Source organism: Seriola lalandi, unplaced genomic scaffold, assembly GCF_002814215.2.
Source record: "Seriola lalandi dorsalis isolate HSWRI2012SDOR001 ecotype SW California unplaced genomic scaffold, Sedor1 jcf7180002054901, whole genome shotgun sequence".
Classification (NCBI taxonomy): domain Eukaryota; kingdom Metazoa; phylum Chordata; class Actinopteri; order Carangiformes; family Carangidae; genus Seriola; species Seriola lalandi.
The window spans coordinates 2102227-2130125 of record NW_019525453.1 but is presented as its reverse complement, the minus strand read 5'-3'; the positions used below and the strand labels follow the sequence as shown (position 1 = coordinate 2130125).

Genomic DNA, 27899 nt, shown 5'->3' with positions numbered 1-27899 from the left:
ACACACACAGGGAAACAGAGAGAGAACAAACCAATGCATTTCCAATTGGATCATATAAAACATTCAGTGAACTGCAACGCTGCAGCTGAATCCTAGCTGCGAGTGAGAGGCACGAGTGTGGAAAGAACTGGCTGTACACCTTCATCGTATAAAAGCTTTAATAATCTTTTATGTTACTGATTGTGAAAATATCAGCATCCCAACACTCGATGCTTCCCGGGGAATCTACCGCTGGACTGCACAGAGCGCTACTGCTGCAATGAAAGAGTCCGTGGAGAGGGAGGAAATCATCCGGGCTGTTGCAGGGAAAATGTTTGAGATGACAACTTACAGCCTCAGGCCCGTGAAACGGATGCTGAGTTTTCCGACAAAATTCTATTTTTTCAACCGACCCCCCCACCCCCTCCGCTGCTTGCTGGCTCTTTCCCTCTCCACCTCCCGTTTCTTACGACTCTCCTCACTTCTTCCCCAATCCTGACCCCTCCTCTCTCCCTCTTTCTTCCAAGGCTCTGATTATGAAAATATGTTTCGTTGTCAGTTTTTTTTTTTACCTGCAGCTTGCACAGGCTGACTCCCTGTGCCTTAGTCCAGCTGAATGTGTCTGCTCAAGCAGTGTCTCTACCCCCACTGAGGAAATCAAGCTGAGCACAGAGCAGGCCCAGAGGCTACTTTACCACTGCTGTGCATACACACGCTTTCTTTAAAACACACATACACACACTAACAGATGATTTAGTTTACAATTTGGATGACTGTATTGGATGTGGGGAAAACAAACAAGGAATAAAATAAATTGAGACTTAGATCTGTTGTTTACTCAACCAGTTTGAAATAAATCATTCTTTTCAGAAATTTCAGCTCTGTCTTTAAATACTTTTGTAGCCCCTGAAAACGTTAGACCTCAAATGCTCTTCTCAGAATGCAGTGTTGTTAAAGCACAGGCGTGAAGAGCCCTCAAGCGAGCTGCAAAAGCTTTAAAAATTTATCTCTTATTTCTTTCTTAACACTGCAGCACTCCGCTTTCCCCTTCAGCCAAAGAAGCCTCAAATAATGATCAAGGATGAAATGTAATTTTGATAGTTCTCAAGATAAACAGTCCCAGTGATCTTGGAGTGAAGTGAACTCTTTGAAAACTCCTGTTACGACAGGTCATGTACTCAACCCACGTATTAGGTGAATGTCTGTCTGACTCCTGGTTTCTACTTTTCCAACTGAGAGGACAAAACAAACTGCTGCTCGATGCATGAGTGCCTTCCATCCAAATTGCCTAATTTTGATTGAAACACAAAGTGAGCTCATTGACCGTCAAAGGACAGTGGTCCGTAGAGGCTGTTTCAGATACAAACACTGACTTCATCTTGGCAGGATTCCCTGCCCACTGGTCTGCGGCTGTATTACAAAGCATGGCTGCAGCCAAGTGTCCTCATAGACAACAGCGGCCCGGCTTCTTTTTCTTTTTTTTTTTTCTTTTCCTACTGACCTCATATAATCCACGCTCTCCAACATTCCCATCCATCATGTTTAGGGGGTCTGGGTGGGTGCCATGACGGTCTGAGAAAGCCCTGTGATTGCTTCACAGCTCCAACCATAAGTTGGAATAATAACAGCGTGGGTAAATGTAATTCAGCAATCCTCCCCTCATGTCTCCCTGACAAAAATTAAACAGGCAACATCACACTATTGTACCCTTCAATCAAACTCTTATTCACAGGATGTACTGCTCCGCACAGGTCCTGCAGTAACACACACAGACACATGGACACACCCACACACAACCAACCCATGTACAATTATCTCCTACAGTACGTGTGATCTCGTTCCTGCATCAGCCAGCGTATGCCACACTGATGCAAGCCACTGAATCCTTAATGGACTTCAATATGGATGAGCTTTACTGTGGTTTAAATCTTAAGCAGAGAACTGAGACAAAGAAAAAGGTGTGGGAAAAAAAAAAAAAAGTCAGTGTGAGACATGCAGTTAGACAAAAAGAAGACAAGAAGGGTGTGTCACTCCTATCTTCTTTGTGATTAAAATTTGTCATATCATGATATTAATGATGCGATGTGATGATGTATTTATGTCGTGATTATATAAACAGGATGCAAAAAAAAGGAAGCAACTTAGTGGTTTGGGTATAAAAGGATAAAAGATCACATCCACAACAAACTGAGATAGAAGAAAGGGGAAATGCAACAGACTTATTTTACCATCTCGAGCAAAGAAGCCTATTTGAGTGTGAGGCAATCCATGAATCACAGCTTGCAGCTGGTCTAAAAAGATACACGAAACATATTTGCAGAGCACAACCAAAGAGTTGGCAGGTTGTATTCCATGAAGGATTCCCATGATACATACAAACAGCATGAGCTTGTATTCAAAATAAATACTGATCATGACCATGACACGTGTTTCTGTTTCTGCAATAAAGAATTCAGTATATTTTTGGGGTATTTTATCATTTTGTTATGAATTAAGTTAGCGCAAGAATAACCTGCAATATCAATATTATGTTAAAGGAATATTTCTGCATTTTGGGAAATACATTTATTCGCTTTGTTGCAGATTACTTTTCTTGCAGAGTTCGATGTTAGATGTTCGATACCAATCCGTTCTCTGTGCACTAAATATCTAGCTGTAGCCAGCAGCTGCTTAGCTTAGCTTAGCTTAAGGACTGGAAATGGGGTATGCAGGGCAATAGAAAAACATCAGGACCAGGAGAAGACTGTAATTAATGTGAGATTTAGTGGGATTTGACTTTGGGAGAGGCATCTTACCGTATGTGTCGCTATGAGATGAATAAAAATGGAATAAAAATGGAATATTAAGAAATAGCAGTGGTGTTTTACTGTGAGGGTTGACAGGAGGCTTAAACATTAAATCCTCCTTCTTGGAGGAATCCAGAGAGAGAGAGAGAGAGAAGTGCTATGAGGAACGCCAAACAGATGCTGAGTTTGTCACTGCAGCAAAAAGTGTCGTTGGAGCTTGGTGACACAACCATCCTTCATCCTACAGCTGGGGACACTATAACTGCTTTTGTGTTTTCTTGCCAACTCACAGAAAAACTGCTACTATTGGCTTTACGTGCATCACAATGATCCCTCGATCTATTGGGCAGTGATGAGAAAACTCGCTCTTACTTCGATTTTAGACATAACAGGACACTGATGTTTACACTTACAGCTAATAAACAGCTTAACAGTTATATGTATTTTGTTTTGTTGTTTGTTTCCATACACACATTCATTTTTAGGGTCATGGGAACTACAGCCTATATGCTCCAGTGAACTGCAGGAAGTACCATGTTCATCATTGTATGGTAAACACACAAACACACTCACATTCACACCTGAGGGTTATTTGGAGACACATAACCTGTATATAGTTTTTATTGTTGAGGAAACTACAGCTGTGAAGCAACAGTGCTGACCACTGATGAAAACTGTGATGGACTGCTATAGTCTGAGTTTAAATGTACTTTGAAGAGTATTCTCTTGATGTTTTCGATTAAAGATTTAAAGGTTTTATTTGTCCCATATGTATGTATACAATAGCAGTGTTACAACAGCCATGTGCAATAAAGGATCATAAATAGAATATAAGGCTATAAATGAGAACTAGAAAAAGGAAAATAAAGGATAGAAAAAAAACCCTGAAAGATACAAAATTAGAAATATGTGTAATATAACTACTTAAATTGTTTATATTGGCCCCAGCGTGTAGGTGGGTTGTGCATAGTAATAACAACACTTTCAGTTTAATAATGTGAGGAGAGGTGCATTTTTGTTTTCGCATGTTTGTGGATGGAAACACAAAAGACATCGCCAGCTGGGCGACTCCAAAAGAAACTGGGACATTGTGGCATGTATACACACCTGATCATTGGTACCTGCCTGCCCATCTGCACAGGTATGTCTTTGGCTCGAGTGACTAAGTATAAAGTCGGAGCAACTCAAACAAGCAGCAGAGCTTTTTCTTCCTACATTACATACATGCTAATTGTAGACAGTGTATACTAATCATACAAATACACAGTGTTTGTTGTTGGAAAACAAAAAAAAGATGTTCACAAAGCTGTTAACCACCATCAACAATTTCTTTTAGTTTTTTTTTGTATCTGTTAGTATGGCTCCTCCTTTTGACTTTGTGCATTGCATTGTGGGAGAGGACAACAGCACACTCAAAAATCAGGGTTTCTCACTCACGGTTTTAAGTAAACAAAGGTGTAGGTATGGATTTGGGACTCACTAACGTTGGCCTTGCATCAGCAGATTGGCATTATCTGCTTTACAAATGCTGCGCAATCACCGGCTCATTCACCAACTGCTTGGCTACCAGCTGACTAATATTTTTCAATCATACTCCACTATAACAACATCTTGTTATTAATCTGCTCAGTATTTAGCTCCAATGTCAAAGCCATTGTTTTCGCTGCAGCTCCCTCCACCGCACAAGCCTCCCCTTTATGCTCTAAATTCTTGGTATTGTTGCTTTGACTAGGATGTAATGTTTGTATATGCATTATCTAAGAGTGGATAAGTTCTTCCTGCAGAATCTGTGTTGCTGCTTGGATTCTTTTAGTATTCCCTGAACCAGCAGTGCCTTTTTTCACCAAGTCTAACCGTATACCCATTTGCCGTAAATTCGGCAACGTGTCTCAAAAGTCTGTCTGTTCGCAATGAAAGTGCTAAATGTAGATACATGTCGCTGGTCCAGGTCTTGGTACGGGAATAACTGGGTTTCTCTTTCTCCCATTAAAATATTACGTTATATTTATATAACCAGATATAGGTTGAGGCCCGAATGTAAAACATGTTTGTCATTATTGACAATATATGACAAACATACTAAAGCAATTACAAAATCACACACATTCATCTATGTTCACCATGAACCTGTGAAACCACGACGCCATCGAGTTACGACTTGCATACGGATGATGAAAGGGAGGTGATAATAGAGATGATCACGGTCTGTATTTCACACGTCAGTCGGGACGTCTTACGGGACACTGATCTCTCTGAGCAGAGTGGATTCGGCTCAGCCCTACGTTAGCCTGCTGCAGTGACACTACGCGCTGTGCGTGGGAGAACAGAGCGGCCCTAGAGTGATAATTAGTCCGGTCTCTAGTTGGGCAGGCGATTTGAACTGGCTCTTCTTTCCTTTTTTTTTTTTTTTTAACTTTGTTCCGTCTGTATCTCCCTTTTCTCGTCAGTCCCAACTTGGCTGCCTCCATCTCCCCTTCTGTGCCTCTCTCTGTCTTAATTAGCCTCAATTGTCTTTACTTCACTTTCATCGGTTTCAGTTTTATTCAGTTCAGCTGAATTCAAGGTTTAGCACAGGCCACACAAAATCACAAACCACCACAAAAGTAACAGAGCAGAGAAACTTTATGTCTGTTTCTCTTCTTCTTCTCTTTCCCAATTCTCTTTCCACCAGTCATGATGAGCTGCAGTGAAACTGAATAATTCACAAATGCAGCAGCACCACTCAGGAAGCGCTCAGCAGTCAGTGATAGACAGAAAACAGTCAGCCAGTTTGTTTCTCAAAATGCACATCTCAAGTACCTGTGCATCTGTTCACTGGCACTGCTGGGCCAACTGTGGATACTACTGTAGCTTTTGTGTTTCAGCCAGTATATCATCCCACAGGCTGAAGAATCTACCTCCATTTTCAAGCTGCTATTTCATTCTGCAGAGAAATACAGTGTGGTTTGATGTATTTTCACTGGCCTGAACAGTGCCCAGTAATCTCCATGATGTCATTCTGGCTGCCACACTATAACTGCAGTCCTGATTCAAAACCTACCCTACCTATCCTTTTTAATGCTACTTATTATCTGGCCAAATGTTCTGGGGTAAAGCGGAGTGGCTTTTTTTGGTGGGACTACATGTTTAAGTCTACTACTAAATGTCTGAGTCATCTGATGTCTTGATATCAGCATGATCTCTCAAGCACAGAAACAAGTCATCAGTCTTTGCCCCAGTCCAGGATAGACCTGACTCGGGCAATAAAGGTCACGAGGAAGGAGATGATTTGTCAGTTAATCAGCATTCATTTAGCTCAAACTGGCAAAGAAGCACAGCAAGCTGATTTCAAGCTGCCTTCCGATGACTGGATGTGCTGGATGCAATTCAAATCATTTTAATGAGTTCACTTTTTACTGGTGCTGCCTCACACATATCATACATAATACATCATCGTCGTGATCATCATAATGATTGCTGATACCAGCGTGAACTTTTGATATCCATCAGTGTTGATGAACATGTGTCATAATGCAGCAGCACAATTTCCGAGCTGGAGTTAGTTTGTGAGTTAGCTGAAGGATAACATTACCAGCTGGAGCCATAATTCTTCCACCTGTGCAAACACATGTGTAACTGAATGTTGCTCTCGCGCCTTACCCAACCCTGCTCTATTTTCCAAACTACAGGATGAGTAGACTCATGACAGTTGTCCACATAAGACCTCCCTAAAATTAATACGCAGTACGCAGCACTTACCACTGTAGGTGACGATACGGATGGTGGAGTCGCCCTCTCCGAAACGCGTGATGGGGGTGAGGCGCACTTCGTAAGATTCAGGCTTTATCAGCTCAGTCAGGTTGTGCGTCATGAGCTCTCCTTTGTTGATTGTTCCATCCACAGGGATCTCTTGTTCCCACCAGCGCTGCAACCCCATCTGGAGGCAAAGAGGAACCGCAAGACGATTGGATCTTTAAAAATCACTTATAAGACACTTATAACTTACACAAACACGCAAACATTTTATACATGACTGACCTTACAAAAAGCATGAAATGTCAACCGGAGTCTCCTGCTTCAGAAGCTGTCAGGTTTGTAATCATCAGCATTGAAATGGTTTGTTTCATATTTTACCCAAAGGTTTCAGACGGTTGAAGTTCAAGGTAATCCTATGACCTACAATACAAGTCAGCCTATAACACGCAGAGACCCCCCTCTGTTTTTATTATATGTGAATGGCTTATTGGTTTCACATAAGAAAGAGGACACACTAAAGAAAATCTTGAATAAGATGGTCCTGTATTGTAGACAATAGATTGTCTCTTTTATTTGGATTCAATCCTAGCTAAGGAAGCTCGACCAGTATTGTCCTAAATGGACAGTTTATTTTCTGCAAAACTCTGTTGGAGACCACTGAACCAGGTTAAAGGAAGTAAAGGAAGAGATGATCAGAATATTCAGTCTGTAAATTATTTGAAAGTCTCTAAAATATTCCTCAAGTTAACCACGGATCTCTCCGGCTAAGTTACACAGGATTCTGTTGGCACATTGTTGGTGGACAGTTTTCCCCACAGCTCAAGAGGTTACCTTTCACGGATAAAGTCATAGAAGTACAACCCAGTGAGGTACGCAATATTTTTAATAAGAGAAGCTCATGCCCTCCAGAATCACTTGTGAGTGTTAAACCGACTGCCTCTAGCCTTGTTACCTTTTTGAAAAACCACAAACAAGAACATCTTCATCAAACATCATTTGGCCGGCTACTCGAGGGGCATTTACTTGAGCTGGCTGCTGATGCAAAATCAAATAAGCTCCCCAAAAACCGATTGTCAGTCAGCCATCAATTTAGTTTTGCTTTATTTTATTGAATGACTGTAGCCTTAACACAAACAAAGAGATATTCTCATGACACAATACCAACATCGTTATCTGTCCCTTTAGATTCTTTGGTGCTGTGGAACTGGAATATTTTACATTTGCACATTAAAATATTCTCAATTTAATTGTCATCATCCCATCGTAGTGGCGTAGTGACAGGTAGTGACAGGAAAGGCAAGCAGTGCTTGACCAGTTAAAGCTAAAAATAGACATCAATTATAACGACACTAAAGTGGAAGCGATATCTATCCTCACATCTCAGAACAGCGTTCTGTCCCATAAAGGATCTGATAATGCTTGTTTGCACTCATCATGTAATTTACTGAGATCAATTATGATATGCACACATTATTTTAGACATGCACAGATGCGTTTGGAAACTGGACTTATGCATTAGAAAATTACTTCAACAGTCTTTTCTTCCAGAGCGCTAAGATGTAGTAATAGCAAGAAATCGAGGGAATTACAATGTGATCATCTACCAATCATCTTGGTCAACGTGCGACAAGGAGTAAGTCTGTTTGGTGGAGCAGCTATTAATAACCCCTATTGCAAGGAAAGCTCTAATACACGTTAAGATGTTACACATGTAACATAATACCCAAGCCTTTTAATTCTGCTTATTAATATCATTTCCTTTCTGTTAACCAAGGTATAGGGCTCTAGGTGCAAGAGGCAGGAAAAAACAGGATTCTGCATTGTCAGTGGAGTGTGTCACTGTGAGTTAATGGTAAATATTTTTGAAGATGACCACAGATGTTTGCTTGCCTAACTGTAAAAGTCACCGCATTCCGTTGCTCTACAGATTTTGTATCTTGATTCACCACAAAAAAAAAAAGAGCATGTACAGCACAAAGGACATTCTTCTGGGAATTCAGAGTTTGCTCCTGGGAACATATTGCGTATATGACCACAACAAATATGTATTTCACTTTGCCATCAGTGTAGGATGTTCCCTCTCATCTGCCAATTAACCTTGTCTATAGGCATTTATATGATCCGCCAAACATTAAATGCTGTACAACAAAAACCTTTTTTTCTCTGTAAGCTGTTGACAGCTAACTGCTCATTAGCCACATTTACTTTGAAAGCAGCTCCCAGCCTCTGAATTCAAAGGCTGTTATTAGCAAGTGGCAGCGATAGTCTTATATTTTGCAGAGAGAAAAATCTTGATTCATTTTTCACATTTAAGATATGCAACAGTCTGCATTATACAGGCATTAGCAAGTACAGTAAGGACAAAATCTTTGTGCAATGTACATGATTGCTTCATTTTTGTCCCCCGGTTTTCTTAATCATGTTTTACCGTCCCTTTATACATGGACCTTGAACTGACAGGAATCTTATATCTGGTCTTTCAACAATGCAGAGCTTTCTCTTAGGAGACTAAGCTCAGGTATCATACAGAAATTAGCTCATGCTTTTCATGCCTTGTGATACAATACAGGCCCTCTGACATTCAAAGAAACAGAACGAGGGTATGTTGCTGCATTCGCTTGGGGGGGGGGGGCAAGAGAAGTAGGGTACATTTTATCCTTGAGAATCAGTTTAAGGGGGAGAGCTGCACAAAGACAAGTTACAGCTTCTGCATCACAATGAGTGACTATACATGCCCTTCTCAGTCAAAAGAAAAGAGGAAGTGTGTTACTTGCAGAGAGAGACAGAGATAGAGTGAATGAAGGTGTGATAGCAGTGAAGCAGTGTGTGTGTGTGTGCGTGTGTGTGCGCATGTGTGTGTGAGAACAATACCAATTAAGTAATTACTTAGAGCCTGGATGAACCACAATTATGGGGTGCAAGTTTTCATCACCATTAGTTTGCAGGTAAATAGAGTGTTTTGTCTGTCACTGGTAATTGCAGATGGTGCACTTGTCCCCACCTATCCTTTGAAAATTTTAGCTTTTCTACAAAGTACAAAACGCATTGCAGTAAATCGCCATAAACTACACGGTGTTGGCCTGTAAGCGTGTGTGTTTGTGTTCCAACGCTCTAAACGGAGGAAGTATCATATTCAGCACGTTTGATTTTTCAGTAACAGTGAAATCAAAGATTCGATACAAATGGTGAAAAAAGTACATCTGCTGTTTGTAATTAGACACCAATGTAAAAAAAAACCAAAAACCCCCCCAAAAAACCGATACATCCATTTTGGTCTTAGTTTGTATTTGGCATTCTGGGTAACGTCTGCACACTGGTGGTGAAGGATTTAGAGTTGCAACATTGAGAAGTTATTAATACACTGATATTTATACTCATGAGCAAATACATGATACTGTTTATTTAACAATGAGCAAAAACCAAATGGAACACATGAAAACCAGTATACCAATAAGTAGTATGTATTAAGCCAATTGGCCCAATTAATGTGTTTTAAGGAGTGGTACCATTTGGGCAGAAAAAAATTCTTGCTGTCCAGTGAAAACCATGTATCTCCACAATGTCAAGTTTTCAATAACAACACTGTTTTCAGGTTGGTGACTATGCTTTTTTCAGAAAATGCAGTGTTTTTTTTTTTTAATTGTTAATTTTACCTAAAAACCTGGAATTTTCTCAACAGATACAGGAAGACTCAATCTGAAAAAAAAATGGTCCACCTCATTTGTAGATTCCTGGATGAAGGGACAACATTCCTGTCCCAAGCTATCTCTTCTGAAAATCAGCCACAACACGCATCAAATCTCACCCACATGCTTTTTTCTTTTTCTTTTTTGTATTTCGGTGTATTTGCTTTATTTTTCTTTGACCCCTGTGACCTGCAAACCGAACAACCAAATGCTCTGATTTGAACTCATCCTACAGCATAATAAAATCCACTTTACCCCTATTTACTGAAGACAGTGGTGGGTCAGGCAGAGCACTAATGTTGTTGTTATGTGTTTGGTTACCAGCTGCAGGATGAACCAAACGGCTGGTTCATCCTGCAGGTGTACAGTGCGGCCATTATGAAATTATTTGAGACTTTTCGCTCTCTGTCTGCTGATATACTCCCTCCACCACCCAAACGCCCCTGTCTGTCCTCAGATTCAGATCCCATCAGATCCTTTGTTGCAGCACATTTTCCTACAAAGGGCTCAGCCTTGTACACCAAATCAAGCTCTATAACCATTTTCTATAAATGGTCCATTATTTTGCGCCTGTAGCTGAAATTGGCTATTTGTTATCAGTTTGAATGATATAAAACTGCAGATATTTGAATGGCTAATAACCTTGAAAACCTGATGCTAAAACATGAGTGAGACCTATATAAAATCTTGATCCAATATTTGCCAGTGGTCGAGTTAAGTTCTGATGAAACAAGCACTTATTTGAGTGTTATTACTTTATGAAATTAATAAAATTTTCTTATTACTTTAGTGTAATGGAAAAGACTGTGTAGGTCTCAGAAAAAAAAAGGAAATTTCATTTTGAATGGATTTGTTTCCAGATTGTAATGGGAGCACCATGACAATTACTTCAGGAGGATCTCTTGGAGGGTTGTATCTTATCTCATTTTATACACAATTCCCACTCTACATGGCTTTATTTGCTTATGTCCACGTGTTTATCTAATACTGTGAGCATAAATAACAGCTTTAATGTCACAGTCTGCCTCCTTGTTCCCCTTGTTCCCTGTCTCAACGCCTCGCTCACGTCCCTCCATCTCCACGTTCTCCCTTTCAGACCTGCCATTCTTCATGCGCCCACCAGATGTCCCTGGACTTTTTTTCACTATTTCACTTGTTCACCTGTTCCACATCTCCAATCAATCTGAGCTTCCCTCTACGCTCACACACCTGAACCCAGTTCCCTCATCGCCCCAGCCTCTGTACAAACCTGCCACTTTCACCGGTTCTTTGTCGGATCGTCTGCTTATGTCTCCCTGTGTTTTCCCTGTGTTTCCTGCTACCAGCATGTGTTAGCTTGTTTCTCGCCTGCCTACCTGTTTGTCATCTCATCTGCCTGTAAGCCTGTTTTTCACCATTAAAGAATCTTCACTGAATCTGTCTGCATTTGGGTCCTCCCTGCCTGTGCTGTTTCCAGAAACCCTGACAGCTAATATAAATATATGTGTAGCTGTATATCCGTTTTGGAGACTGGTGTCAGATATATGAAAAAAAAAATAAACAAAAAAAACAAAAAACAAAAAAAATTTAATTGGGGACTGGTTAGTGTTGTTGTGTGTCTTTGTGTGCGTGCGTGTTTTTGGGTGTGCGTGTGTTTCCCAAAGCACCAGGCAGATGGAGGCCTTAAATGCTAATCTTGGCAAATGCCGCCTCAAATTCCAAATTCCAAACGGAAGCAAATAGTTTCTACACCAAAAAGGAATTGTGCTTAAACACGCAAATCAAATGAAACTTGAAGTGTTTATGTAGAAAACATTTCCCTTTTCAGACATTTTGAATCATGCACATATACACTGGCTTATGGATTTTGCACCTTTGTTTTGATTCCCATTAACGTTCGCTGAATCCCTGTGTCTGTGCTCAATTAAGTTTTCTTTTTACATCCCATTAACTTTCATTCTCCACATTTTCCCCACCGAGGCAGAGTGCCATATTGATTTAATTTCATTTGATTGCAGTGGCAGTTCATGGGGTTTTTATGGCAACTTTAAAAAACAGCAGGATTGATCAAAAGGATAACTTGAGCCAAAAGAAACACAGGAGTAGTCAAAGTGACGGTGTAATGTTAGACGAGCGCTGATCTACTGTAGATTGCCTGCATGTAATTAGTATGGCTCCTATTGATCTGCTCGCACACACTGACTTGACAGATCAATTGAAAAAGACGAAGGATAAGGGGGAGAGGAAGGAAGAGTAGGATGAAGCAGCTCTAACGTGTGGGTTGAAAAAGTTATTTTGCAGGGGTTGGAGACAACCAATCAAGCTTCCGGACAGAAGAGAAGGTTTTGAAGTAGCAGGCTACAGTATCAAAACAAGAGCAAATGTCACACCTTTCCATTGCATCCTTGACAGGTGAGGTGATTTGTGTTTTGTGATTCTTGCTTGTGCATGCCTTTCAGCTAAGGCTTCATTCCTATTTCCCCTTCAGCTAGGCTGTCAGTCACGAGGGCACTGGACGATAACACAAAGCAATCCATTACGGATGCAGAAGGTCTACCAGTATTAATTCAAAAGTAGCGAGTGAAAATGATAATAATTCTCAGGGAACGGCAGCGGAGTTGCTGCTGGATCTATAAATAGATCGAAGTGGTGTAGTCCACGTGCCGGAGCTTTCTTTACTGCACCACTCTCAGTCTGGGGGTATCTGCATTTATTTATTTACAGAAGGAGCTTCTCCTCCTACTCATTTCGCTCCTCTCTGTCATTTCTTCTTGCTCGCTGCCTTTATTCTTCTGCTTCTTTCCCGTTCCAACTCTTCATCACCAAAAGACATTACAAAGAATTGTATTATCTGTCCAAATCAATACTAGAAGCTGAGACTCAATCAATCACAGGGAGTAAACTGTATAGTAAATTCTGCCAAAAAGTCCCTACAGCAAAGAATCTCTTTCATCTAAGACAATGGAAGATTGGTTGTTATGCCTCGGAGGAAGGAAATAATGGTCACACAATGTACCCTCTTGAGATATCAAGGCAAGAAGGTGGAAAGAAATTAATTTGCCCAAACACTGATTCTCTGCTAAAACTGACTGTTCTCTTTTTAATAAACAAATGCATTAAAAAAATGTAACGTTAATGTAATTACCGTGGGTGCGTTCTAGCACAGATGCATATAATGTTTGAAAAAAAAAAAAAAAAAACTGTGCGTGGGACCAGCTGAAAATAGGAAAAGCAAATGTATATTCCTGGCAAGTTTTCACACAAATGTCTGGCAAACGCGAACATGGTCTCTGCAAGCACAACATCATTTATTACCAAACAGACCAACTGAGATAGTTGACACAAAAATCATTGCACTACACAAACATAACTGGTTTAGATTGTGTTTTCAAGCTTCAATTCCTTGAGGGTGTAGTGTGAAACAAACATGAAATTATATTATTCATCGCAAACACAACTGTCAGGCTATGCGCGCTAATTCTGAGCGGAACAGAGATGGATTTAGCATTGCAGCATGTGCTATATTTCTTTGATATATGCTTAAAAAAAAGAAGAAGAAGAAGAAGAAGAAAAAAAAAAAATAAAAATAAAAAACTGGCTCCCTAATGGCAGCTCAGTGCTTTCATGCAAAGGCAACCTGAAAACCTGCGGACTTAATGGAGCTAGTTCACTGTTTCGAACATTATCTAAAGGTGGTACCTCAGCTGCTGCTGTAAATAAAAAACTATAAAGACAAAATGCAATCCACATCACCATGGGGTGTGGGGGTGGGGTGGGGTGGGGGTGCTATACATTGATTGCCAAAGAGAGAAAATGTAACCATGTCATCCATCAATTCTGTCTGCCTGTCATCTGTGGAGTTTACTTGAGAACCAGGGAAAACAGGAGCTACGCTTGTTCTTTCTCTCTGCGGGGTTCCCTTCCACTCCTCTGACTGAGCATCTGATGGAGAGCAAAAACAGAAGCAGTTCGTGGAAACCATGGAACTCGCTCAACCGACTGCCCTTGACAGGTTCTTAGTGATTCTGTTTGGCCCACAGAGGCTCATTCACATCCTCAAAAACTGCAGAATAAGACAGACAATGAATCGAGGCGTAAGATTTGGCGCTGTCAAACGGAATACAACACGTAAGCACAAGCTGTGCCGACACTTCTATCACATGCTTAAACTGGCAATAAAAAAAGATTTTTACTGCCCTGTGGCACAAAACCGACTCTAATTCGTCTGCGAAGGGTCAAAAAAGAGTCTGGCCAATATCATTCACTCGATGATTATTGTACCAGGAGCCAACATTAAAAACGTATGTTCTGGCTGTAACAAAAGCTCCTTGATAATAGAGAGTTCAGAGGGAATGAATAACACTTTGGAGAGTGATAATCATGAATGATGCATCTATAGCTGAAGTCACAAATAGGCGGGCTGCAGTCCCGGTCCAGACCCAGATGCCGTCCTGTCCAGACTCCCAACTGAAACCTATAAGTTATTGAGAATTATTCAATTTTGACGTAAATTTAGCCTTTACCGCACCGGTCACATGATGCCTACTCAGCCAATCATTGTGACTCGAGTCAATGAGTGAGAAACGCATGGTCAGACAAAACAAGAGGTGGTCAGAGAAACACGTGTGAAAAGTGGGGGAGTGGGATATAAGGGAAAGAAAGAGAAAAAGAGGTGCTAAAGCTGTTCAATTGTTAAGATGTGTTGAGACTGTTTATTATAAAAATGGTTGGGACTGTTAAGGTGTGTAAATAGTTAGCAAAAAAGAAGAAAAGGGAAACTCAAGTAACACTTCTTATTTAATTTTTCTATAACTAAGTACTATATTTAAGATGCACATTATTTTCCTTATCTATAGGTTAAACAGAGGAAACAAATCATCAGGCAGGACAACTCTTAGCCAGTCTACCTGTCTGATGCCCAGTCTGTAGGCGACAATGCGGTCCACAGCATTGGGGTTCATCTGGGTCCACTGGAGTTTGAAGCCGTAGACTCTGGGTCTGTTCTGCCACAGAGGGCTGTAGGTATCATAGTAGAACTCCGGGGCGTACGCCTTTCCTGAGAGACAAAGCACAATGATAATGATACGAAATGCTTCAATGCTCGAGTACGATGAAAAACACATCAAAGACTAGAAACCATTAAGTGGAATTTAAGGGGTTCCAGCAACACATCTTTCAAACACCACGTCTCCGGTTTGTAATGTCACCCTGATGACATCACTGGGGTATTTTTTTTCAAACATCTGAGAGGTCCCTTCAGAGCCATGGAAGACAATATAAAACAGCTTTTATAAGCTGAGTAGTATTTGCTCGATTAGTGAGCTGAACCTTATGTGTAAGATAATAAACTATATAATGATAATAAACTTTATTTATATAAACAGCAGTTACAAATTGCTTCACAAATGGTAATGAAAATGCATAAAACTCAACTATAAAAACAATACAGTGAACCAAACAAAACCACAAGACGGATACAACCGACAGGAATAGAAACAGCGTGTCCCTTTATGATTTGGTTAAAAGCTTGAACACTGATGAAGCATATTATGACAAATGCTCAAGACTTGCAGCCTGATGAGAGCAGTGCCGCACATTGACACTAACATTTGTGGAGTGAATTATGGCAGATTTGGGAAAAAAAAGATCTTTTTTTTTTTTTTTTTAGATCTTTTACAGCATTTTTCGGATTTCACAGTAAGAATGTGATGAATTTAATAGATATACAAATGGAAAACGGCAAAAAAAAAGAGTTAAAGGTCAGTGTGATTAGGGCTATTAGTGAAATAATTTCAGAATGCTGCTAGGTTATAATAACAACGATACTTTTGCTGGAGCCCTTTAATTTTCACACAATGCAGGCATACTCTTACACATAAGTGTTTTGTTTTTAATGTTTCATTTGTTAACAGTAAGAATTATTTCAAGCCAAAATGGGAGCTGAATTAGCATGACAAAGATGTACAGTATCTCTTATCTTCACTACATAGTGTTTGTTCTATTTTTACCCACTCTATATGATATTCCTTGTTGCTGCTATGACCCAGTTTTCCCTCAAGGATCATTAAAGTTTCATCTTATGTTACGTGACAGAGAACATTCATGGCACAGAATCAAGGCATGTACCAGATTGTAGAGATCCTGACACTCAACACAAAAGCCTTCCCAGCAAAAAAAAATAATGTCATACAGCTGGATCTGAACTAACACGCAGATCTCAAACCTTTTCTTTCAATAACACGGTTTGCTTTGTTGGAATCTGTGAGGATTTATTGTCTACAGAATTGTGGCTTGAACTGAATAAATCTTTTGAATAAAGTTTTCAGTTTTCCAGTCACAGTCTGCAAGCCGATTTCTGACAGTTGAAGGAGCTGGCAGAACATTTCACTTTAATAAATATCTAGAAACAAGCCTATAGGATGACCTTCCAGGCAAAGAATAGCAATTCACCTCAATGACACGTTGTTGCGTTTGTCCTTCTGCTATTTGGGCTGTTTCATTGAATACACAATACCCGAGGTAGATGACTGTTAATAACCATGGAAAAGACAGTAGAGCAGCCATTGTTAGCTCAAACAAAAGCAGCACTGGGATTTGATGCACCCACACAGAGATACAGTAAGTAGTTGATGTATGTCAGGCAATTAGATAAACCTGTCAAGTTAGTTTATGTCACTGATGAAATATAATGGCATTATTTTAGTAAATGGTTTTAGTCTAGTCTCTTGGGTCTCTTGGTGTGAAAAGATCCTTGAACCATAGGTTTCCTTTGGCTTAACTTTAAGAATGACACTCAAGGGAGGGAGTAAACTAGGAGCCTTGGGAGTCTGTAAAGGTCATAGGTTCAAACAGATGTCTGCTTTTAATTTGCTGTGTCACTGCTTACAACAGGCTAGTGGTTCTTAATCCTAAACTGAATCTGAACCGTGTAAAAGGCTATATTTTTTTTTTATTGTCAACAAATCCAATGAAAAGAACAAATTAGTTAAACATAAAAAAAAGAGGATATTGTGTTTCATCTTCAAGATTCTTCAGTAGGAACGAATGAGCTTGGGCCGACAGCCACAGACAGGAAGGATAGGCAGTAATTGAGAGACCCGCACATTGTTGGTTTGGTCTTTTCATGACATTTTTAACAGATAACACCAGCCGTATAATTTAAGGAGAATTCATACGTAGGAAAAACAGTCACAGTGCTGGAGGAATCTGAGCTATGCTATTATCATGGAGCATTGATTGACAAAGATGAGATGAATTCTACCACAAGGAAAACAATATGGGGCAAACACTGCGGAATAGTCAATTAGACAGGAGAAAACATCATAAATAATACACTGAAAAATGTAATAATTTCTTAGCACCGTAGTCAAGGTGTAAACACATGCATTTCGGATAGAATCATTCAAATTTACATAAATCAAAAGCAGTGAGGTGCCTTTGTAGGAGGAAGAAAAAACAAGTTTAGCGGTTTCATTTGGCCTCTGACTGCTTTGATCAATTCTCATAATCGTCCATGATAATAAGTCAAAGTCAACACTGAGGGCATTTTGTTCTGCATTTTAGACAATAAATCAGGTTAATGGTGCTTTGGGCAGCCAACTGCAGATCACTTGGCCTTTACATGGATAAAGCTATTTAAAATACAATATTTTGATCAGGGGGAAAGGCACACTCATTCATCAGCCAGATAAAATCACCCAGAGAGAAAATAAAAAGTGAAAGCAAGAGAAATACTGTTAATAATTAAACAATGTAATTCATCCTTCAATGTTTTGACTTTCTGTAGAGTTAAGAAATGCATCTGGAAAGGCGACCAGCAGTCTACTGCAAGGTAAACCTTTCTGTTATAACTGACGACGCCATAATGTAAACTGCTTACATGCCTTGCTGAAATGCTAATGCAACCAGAAAAACATTTTCCAACAAAAAAAAAAAAAAAATGCAAAGATAATTACTGTCTGCACTTCACTTGGCACTGTTTCGCTGTATAGAGCCAGCTGTGTTTACAGGATACTGTACAGCAAATGTTACATAAGCCAGCCTGGTAGATAGTGTCAGTTTTGTTCATGCAGTTTATACTGTACAGTCAGGCCGATAAGGAAAAGAAGAGGCTGTAATTTGCAGTAAAGCAAAGGCACAAAAGGTTAATTAAACTGACTTCTTTCCCTGTATGTTTTCACAAGTCGTCTTTAAAGATTCCAACACAGACTGATTCAGGAACACATGACTGAGAGGACTGAAAACACACACACACACACACACACACACACACACACACACACACACACACACACACACATGCACGCACACACAGACTGTGCCTTTAGAACCAACTCAACCATCACATCATCAGTAAGTTTTATTTTGAGAAAAATATTTCAAATTAAATTTCTGTAGTGCGCATTCACAGCAAAAGCAGAAACATTCAGAAACACTGGTGAGTTGTTGTCTATTCAAATATACAGTGTAATTAAGCAAGATGGCCCTCACTCCTAATAATACGTTATGTGTGGTGAAGCACATTACCTAACCCACTTACACTGCTTGAAACAGATAACCCTGGGTGGGAGACATCAAACATAAAGTACAGAAAGACTTAATTGATTTTTTAAAATCCTGTTTATAACAGCAGAACCAATGCAATGATTCATAACAGCTCAGTGATAAAGCCCTTCAGGCTAGAAGTTGACCTTGTTTGCCGACTTCCTTTTTCATTTTTTAAGGGTTTATGAACATGTTTTCTTCTTCAAGAAAACACTTTGTCCCACCATATGCTGAGTGTTCCTATATAGTGCCGGGCTGATGTGTGATCTCGGCTTTTGTGGCAGAAATGACGCTTACATATGGATGCACAGCTGGCCGAGACAAACACCACCATACGAATACCTAACTGACTATGTGGAAAAGGCATTAGAGACACTAGAAGACTCGGTGGTAATTGCCTGGTTGTGTCCTTCTTGGGTGGAGAAATGAAATCTCTCTGTGGTTTTTTTCTTCTTTTAGGGAAATTTAGAACATTGAACTTGTAATGAGTCATTTCAACCCTTACTATTCAGTTAATTTTCTACTTCCGCCTTCCTTGACTAATCCATCTAAAAAAAAAAAAAACCCAAACATTTCTAATCAATTGTATTAACTGGGATTGAATTTTGTTTGTCTTGACCCTGTGTGACATCTGATTTTATCCATCTTGGCAAATAGAGGGCCAGTCGGGAGTGACTAATCTTGTGATATTGTATTGATATAAAAGAAGCAGAACCACAAAAAATAGGTCAGGAAAAAAAAAAAAAAAAAAAAAAAACGAGAAAAGGACAGAAAAATAGATTGTCAGTCCTTCAAACCTGAGCCACTTTCAGTCTGATTGGAGATAACATTATTCATATGCTGCCTTTTTACTCTGACCATGTAATGTCACTCATTACAACCTACAGGATTCATCAATGTCAGTTTGCCTCTTTGAGCCGCGGAAAGTATTCGACATCATTCTCCATTTACCGCAGGGGTGAAATTCAGCCCAGGTGAACCAGGCACAGACTATAAAGGCAGAAAGCCGAGTTGCTTAAAACCATGTCTGCAACTCAAAGCTGAGGCGCAGATCGGAGACCAAGGCTGATAAGGTTTATAAACCGCTGAGATAGAGGAGTGTGCTGGTTTGAAGGTAAAATGTATTTAGTCTTTTTTTTTTCTTTTATTTGAAGATATGATAAAGACAAAAATAACAGACAAAACATCGGATCGTACCAGCTCTAAAAAGGCCTCGGAGGGTTATTTAAAAACACACCTCAAAGAGCCAAACAAACATACAAAAAAATAAATAAATTGAGATGACAAAAGCATTACTCAAAACAGATGATGGATTAAGTAATAATATATTAAAATACACTGAACGCGGCTAAGGCATACAGATGGAGATGAAATAGTCAGTGTGTGTGTGTGTGTGTGTGTGTGTGTGTGTGAGTCACAATAAAAGGAAACACAATTCCCTCCTAAGATTAAGATATCTGATTGCAGCCAACTTTGGGCACCATGTTCCACAATGTAATTTCTGCATCATTAAGAACATTGGCTACAATAAAAAGGGAAACTGGAACCATACAAGCACATCATCATTTCGAATCTGAATTCATTTTATGAGCAAACTCGCAAAATACAGACAATGAACATCTGAACATTGTCCCTGAGAATTTTCTTGTTCTTTTCTTCTAATTGACGAAAGACTGCCAAGAAGAGGGATTAAGTGGGAGAGAAATGAGAAACATTGCTCCCCCTTTCTGTATATTGTTGAGGAGCCTGGTCAATGAAGGGAAAGGGGGAGGAAGCTGTGTGGACTAGCACTATATAATCAGTTAGTCTACTATAAATGTTACTTTTGCAATGATTAGAAAAATATGATATCCTAAATGGGGACTCCACTAATTTTACGGAAGAGGTTTATTTTACTCATCATGGTAAATGCCACACAGGCCAGTTCAGAATATCTCACCTCTGCTGCTTCCTTTTTTTCTTCACTCTGCCTCTGTACAGTCCCCCAGCTTTATGAAAGTGCAACATTAAATTGCTGGATTACCACTTGAAATTTCATGCCTGTTCATTTCGGTACCTGTGTTTCATCCAATCACGGCTTCATCAGTGCACATTTACAGCCTAAGGACAGGATGTACAGTAAAAGCAGACTGGTGCATAAATCACCTCATCAGATTAGAATCAGAATCAGAGAAGAAATTCCGCCTGAAGATTTTTTTATTTTATTTTTCCCAGTTCTAACTCTTCAGAGGAAAATGATTTCAGTATTTGCTAAAACAACTCAGGGTTCCCATGACAGAAAGCCTGAGCCAAATTCGGTGGTACACATTACATCCCTCTGAGGGGTCTCTCCTCTGGCACAATTTAATGGCCAACTTGGCTATACAGCCAAGTCACTGTTTCCACAGATGTCCCAATGGCTTGGCACATGGGCATCCATGCACATGCACACACTCTCCCCTGGCATAATATACTTTCTGAGGCAACAGCATTTATCTAGTCCTGACAATGGCCCGCTGCCCAACTTTGGTGTGTTTACATGTGTCTGTCACCATGGTAACAAACATGTTTTGCATGGTGGTTTTGAGTGGATCCGTGAGTTTAATCGAGACACTGTGGCTTCAGGCCAAACATCCTGACTGATACGTTTATTACACATCTACAAAGCCTGAGAAGACGTGGCGGGAGAGCGGTGAGGCTGTATCCACAGAAGTGTCTACCTGTCTTCACTCTGTAAAGTGAGCAAACCAAGATACCACCTAACTGCATGAACCATAACAAATATTTCATGAGCTCCAGCTTGAAGAGGGCTCACAAGTCATAGAGGGGAGCTGATATCCACTTTCTCCTCAGCAGATTATTTATTTCATCCACACTACAGAATATTGTAGATCTCATATTGTGGCTATTGAGTTTCAGGGTAAAATCAAAAAATCTTATAGAATAAGAGCTTGAGTTAAGGGACTGGGGCGCGCCACATTTCATAGAAGACGGGAGGAACCAAAGTAGATTTTCTGCACCACGCTCCTGCACTCAGGGGGTTGCTAAAAGAGCCTCCATACCTTTGGCAACCACTGAGTCCAGATGGTGGGAATCTGGAGCATTGGGCGGGAGGAATGAAGTGATGGCAAGAGAGAAAGGGAAGGAGGGATGGAGGATGAAAGGGAAGGAAGGGGAGTGGAGTTAGGATGAGGGAGGGAGGGAGGGTGAGCAATAGCAGGCAAAACCCCAGCCCTGTTGAGAAAAACAAATGGCTAGAGGGTACTATCTGCTTCTCTCTCTCTGCTCTACCCATTTTCACCAGGGAGGACTGATTTATGACACGCACGAGGGCGGGGGTGGGGGCTGGGTGCTCATGGTGTCCATCTCTTTCTCCAGGCAAGCCAGAGAGAGGGAGGATTATAGGCATTTAATATAAGAAAGATGAAGAATGAGGGAAAGACAACATGGACAAAAAAAGGAGACAGAAAAATCGAGTGCAGAAAAGGTACGATTAGAAGACAGCAATAGATAGAGAGAAATGGACAGTATCAAAGAGGAGAGCAACCTAAGTGGCAGAGGATCAAAGTGACAAATACTCCTTCTGTGACCCTGCAGCTCCTGTCTCTAATGGGAGGTCTGGGAGATTGAAACCTTGGCCAGAGTTCCTGCGGTCACTCAGCGTAGCCAGACTAATTTGGTCCTGTCATAACATCCAAGTAGGAGATGGACACTTGGTGCGCTTGATGAAAAAAAAAAGAAAAAAAGAAAGAAAAAAAAGAAAAAAAAATACGAGAAAAAGAAAAAAACAGAGGCAATCTCAAAAAAATAGCAGGACGGGGGTAAGTATGTGTTATCTGAAAGAACAGGTTTAGTACGCGAGGCAGAGAAACATGATTGACGTTTCCCATTCAGATTGACAATCTATGACGTTTTTTTCTTTCATTCTTCTTTTAAATTAATTGTCTATCACACACAGAGGCATCCACACCCTTTAAACACACTATGACAAGGGCTGTTATGTTATGTTTGAGGAGCCAATTTAAGCCTGCCCGAACCAGGATAAATGACCAAGTGGAGAGCATACTGAAGAACTGGCTGTAGACACGCAGATGTGCACTGAAAGAAGGAAAGCAAAATATCTGCCATCAACTGTATAAGAGAAATATTCCACGTAAAAAGAGCTTGGGGGATAGCGCTGTTCTTTATAGGCTTTTCAGAATTAAAATATATGAAGCCAAAGTTTAAGAAATTAATTTAACAGTGTGTTTATCTGTTCTTACATAACTTACAAATGTTAGAAAGTCCAGCTAACTAGCATATAACTTACAGTAATAATGTAACCAAGTCTTACTTTCACGGCTAAAAAGTTTTTCATACTAGGGCATTTTGTTAGATTACAGGTGACATTAAAAAAACCCTGTTCTCAACAGTACACACACTATGTAGTATTTTTCCACCGTGTGGAAGCTGGTCCTTATGTCCCTAATGTTAACTTGCTGTTAACTACTCTGTCCTGTCTTTGTTATCCAAGATAGCATTACGGTCGCTACACATATCAGTTTGTCCTCTTTGTCCAAGTAAATAAGCTAAGCAGCCAAGCAGTGATACCTTAAAATGAAATACGATTGTATTTTTCATCATACTTATCATACTAGAAAAACAACAAGCTTTACAAATCAATACCATCTAGTGAGGATGCTAACATTTTACCTGGGACCTGCAGCAATAGCCTCTGATTTTAAGCATGATTTCCTCTATGTAGAAATGAAGAGCATTCAGACCCTTTTATAGGATTCTTGCTTTAAAAGTGAGCTGGTGACAGCAGCAACACTGGAGTGTCATTTCTTTCCCGTTTCAAACCAACAGTGAACATTCATTTCTTTGAATCATAACCAAGATCATTCTAAAACCTTAACCACATTTATTATTGTAACAATGACGAAGAAAGCCCTCTAACCGTAATGAGGCACTTATGCTATGAGGTCGTTTAAATTGGCGAACTTGTTGAGTAAATTAAGCAACATTTGTCATTTCAGCCACAAAAATATATGGTTGCCATCTATGAATGAGAAGTCTGCCACAGTTTGAAACTGAGGACCCACTGTTTCCAAAATGACTAAGAATTTTGAGGTTATTCTGCCACTGTTGACAGTGTAAACTGCACATGGATTGTGTGTAGAACAGGAAGGCATAGAAACCGTAACTAAGGATGGCTTAGTGAATGGGCAATTAGTATGAAAACATGAAGAAAATTATTTACCTGTAACCTGAAAGGTGCATTTGCCTGCTCCGGCTTCATTGATGACATTACAGGTGTACTCCCCCCAGCCGTCTCGATTCAGGCTGCGGATCGTGTACTCTGTCTCGTCTCTTTGGGCGTCGAAGGCTCCGGCGTGGAGCAGTCGGTTTGATAGAAGCCACTCAAATCGCAGCACACGGGAGGGGTGGGCTCGCAGCACCCTGCAGGTCATCACCACAGGCCTCCCCAGGCCCTGACGCATCTCCATGTAAACTGGCTCTACTGTCGGAGGGTCTGAGTGGGAGACAGAAAGGCTCAGACAAGTTCAGCAGACATTTGACAGGGACAATGCAGTTTACCAATGCAATTGAAATATTAAACAATATGAAAAGAGCCTTTAAAAGAGGGCAAAGAAGAAAAAAGAGCGAGTAGGAAAAAGGTGCATTGACGTCTGTACAAGGCAGACACTATTCAGATAAGGACACCTGCGGTCAGACTAGGTTGTCTCCAAACTCCAGAGGTATTTACTGAGAAAAAATATCTGGAAGACAGGAAAGACACTCAGAATACTAAGTATAGAAGTTAGGTATGAGAAAAAAAATAAAGCAATATCTTCTAAAAGCTAAACAAGGACATGTTATGGAAGTGAAAACACAAGGAAAATCGCTCTGAGCAATGTACTCACAGCTCGCCAAATACCTAAGAAGAACATCACCGGAAATAAAATTACAGCTGTTTCAATGACAGACACTGAAAGGAAGACAATAATTCTAGAGGACAGTCTAACATGGGAGTGGTGAGCAGAGAGAAAAAGGTGAGATTTAAGCATATTGTAAGTAAACTTTAGACAATCAGCACCATAGAGTCAATACAACTCAGCAATAGGTGAAAAATGACGAGTGAAAACAATCGTGGGGAAAGTGGAAATGGGTGCAGGAAGATCAATTTTGCAGGAAAACTAGAACAATGTTTTCTTCACAGAAAATTGGGAACAAGATGATGAAGTGCACTTCAAGCTTTCAAAATGGAAAATTAATAACTTATTTGAGTATCTGACAGGTTTCACCTCTTCGCACCAAGACAACCTGGTGACGAATTATGCAGCGCAGCAGAGCGAAGTCAGGGGCTGAATATGACCTCAGCGTAACCCAGGCCGCAGCGTAACCCAGGCCGCAGCGTAACCCAGGCCGCAGCATAACCCAGGCCGCAGCGTAACCCAGGCCGCAGTGTTAACGTGTGCGATTTTATTCAAAACGTTGGCATATGTTGAATGTTTGCTGGATTAATGTGCATGTGGATAAAATGTGTCTGTAGGTTTTTCGTGAGGACAAAATGCGTGTAAGTGGTTGTGTGCGGAAGCAGTGAAATGCTTATGAATAATTTCCCCATCATCTTTGCTCTTGACATGCTCATACAGATGCTTTACAAAATTCACGGCAAGGCTTGAAAAACAAACGTGGATGCTGAGGAGAAGAGACAGAACGACGCGCAGTCCCTTAATTGCCTGAAATTTGCATAATTCCATTCAGAGTAAAGGAGAGGCGGGTAGATATAACTAGGGCTGGGAATGTTACTTTTCAAAATGTAATCTGTTACAGATCACTGATTACCTGATTGAAACTGTAATCTGCAGCATAATCTCCTACATTATTCACACTCGATAATATAATCTAATTACTGAGACTTCTGAATGTGATAGGATATGCAATTAAATGAACAGTTTATTAAAATTTACAGCATATAATTTGATAACACTATTAATGTCATTAACTGCAACCATAATCAGCTATTTTTTATTTTAAGATGTGTAAAATGCTAAAATCTCACTTGCTAAATCTTTTTAAGGAATCAGGGTTTGAATGTTGAATGTGCAGGTTGTGTTTTTACAAGAGACAACTTTAATTTTAGTTTTTCTGTTGCACATAATTGAGTTAACCTCAGCCCCGGCTGCAGAGCAGAGCGGGTCTTCCAGGCCAGAGACGTGCACAGAGAGAGATCATAGTGTATGCAAAATAATCACTGACATATAAGAGTGGGATTTTACTTTGTTGCCCTCTATGCTAATTATCACCCTTCCTTCAATTCACACAGCAGCTACTATGATTAATGACACACCATTACATCGGATAATGACTGGCTGAAATGTGAAAAATAATAAACCATAAACAACACTGGATGACGGAAAAAGTAAATGTAAATCTTCCAAGAGGTTTGGACTGAAAACACCAAAAAAGTGCCTACTTCACCTGATGCTGTTCACAAGGTGGAGAGTAAAGTGGCCTTCATTTCCACTAAATGAAACAGCAATCAGTTCCTGCTTCAAATGAGCCTTGCCTGGGCTTTTACCCAAAACCAATGGCTTATGTCGGACTCCAAAAGGAGGATCTGAATCTCTACTTATCACATTAAAATTGTAAGTTTGACTGTGGCGGTGAATCAGGGCCCAGCTCCACAGCCTCCCTGAGTGGCACTAGACCAAATTGCAGTAAGTGCATTTCCATTCACACAGAAAGACAAATGAAAACAGGGTTTGGGTCTGCAGCAGATATAAAAAAAAAAAAAATCTTATATAACCAAAACATCCTTTAAACAAGGGCACATGCTTCATCTCCCCCCTGCGCATATCCTGTGAAACAGCTGCCCGGCGAACATGAGGGGAAAGGAGCGAAAAGGTCCTCTGATATTCCCTGAGCAGTGCTCGCTATGGTTAGTGTAGCAGCGAGGGCGACGGGGGCTCAGAGTTGCTGTAAGTCACAGGCTGAGGGAAAACCCTGAGCCGTGGCTGAGATGTAATCCATCATCAGTCACCGGTGGATACCTTGACAGTAATGTGGAGAAAAACAACATTTAGGAGCACGGAGGCCTTTTCCCCACGGTCCACGTGGACTGCCATCTACAGGGAGGAGGACAGAACAAAGACATGGATGCACATGGGGGAAATATGAATGTGCGTGTCTTTGTGTGTGCGTGGGGAACTGAGGTGAATTTGTCTGCATGCGTGCACCTGCATTTCTGAAACAGTGCTCGACAGGTTCACGATAAAACCCCAACTGCAGACGAAATAGGTTTAGGTTTTCCATGTGCTTCGGGTGAGTGCATCAAGAGATGGCAGTGCAACTCCTGTGGGCAAGCCTGCAAGAGTAAATCGTACTGTAGAACATGTGAATGTGCATTTGGTCTTTGTTGTTTTTCTTTCATCCCTCTTCCCTCATGGTTCACAAGATGGCAGTACAAAGATATTTTACTTAAGTAACAGTATCAATACAACAACATAAAATAAAAACAAAAAAAAAGTTCTGCATTCAAAATTCTACTTTGGTGAAACTACAGCATTTAGTGCAGTGCAGAATAATGGCCTCCAATATATTATTACTGTAAATTCTGATAAAAGCTGGTATACAAACTGCAGACTCTGAAATAATAGCTGGAGCTGTGGGCAGCACTAATAAAGTCTAGTCGCTAAGAGGTGAAAAACATCAAGGGGATGAAATTATCAGTCGCCTACTACAACAGCTCACATTCAGTAAAATTTCCATTTCCACAGCAGTAACTACACCAGTACAACGGCAGCATTGCCATACTCACCACTCTGTTTTATAACAGCTTTTATACTCTAATTAATTCCACCCTTTTCCTCTTTGTTGTAATCCAGATCATTGTTAAGCTACTGTCAACAAAACCACATTAAAAGCCTACCTGCAAAAGCGAGGCTACAAGACTTTCCATGTGGAAAGTCTGGAGTGTGTATAGTGAGTGGAATTAGTGCTATGTTAATGGACATTATACTGACTTCCTGAAGACAAAAGGTAAAAACAGAGGAAGTTTTGAGTTTGTATTAACTGGAGCACAGGGGGAATTAGAAGGAAAAAAAAGACCTAATATGAGAAAAGGTTGAGTTTTCTCTACCACCGTGTTAAATAAAGGCCACTGTTTGAGAATCTTCAGCATGCACTGCAGCTTCAGATTGTTAAATCTGGTGCATCAATGTGT

At 40.3% G+C, this 27899-nt stretch overlaps 1 protein-coding gene across 1 annotated transcript in view; it reads right to left on the bottom strand.

The window, feature by feature from the left end:
* Positions 1–27899, bottom strand: part of mdga2a (MAM domain containing glycosylphosphatidylinositol anchor 2a) — a 170095-nt gene that overhangs the window by 21823 nt on the left and 120373 nt on the right. The window contains exons 10-12 of the mRNA XM_023429967.2: positions 23931–24203; positions 15073–15221; positions 6504–6681 (exon numbers count right to left, since the gene is read on the bottom strand). Of these exons, the coding sequence (XP_023285735.1) occupies positions 6504–6681; positions 15073–15221; positions 23931–24203 (600 nt within the window). The remainder of the gene's footprint in view (positions 1–6503; positions 6682–15072; positions 15222–23930; positions 24204–27899) is intronic.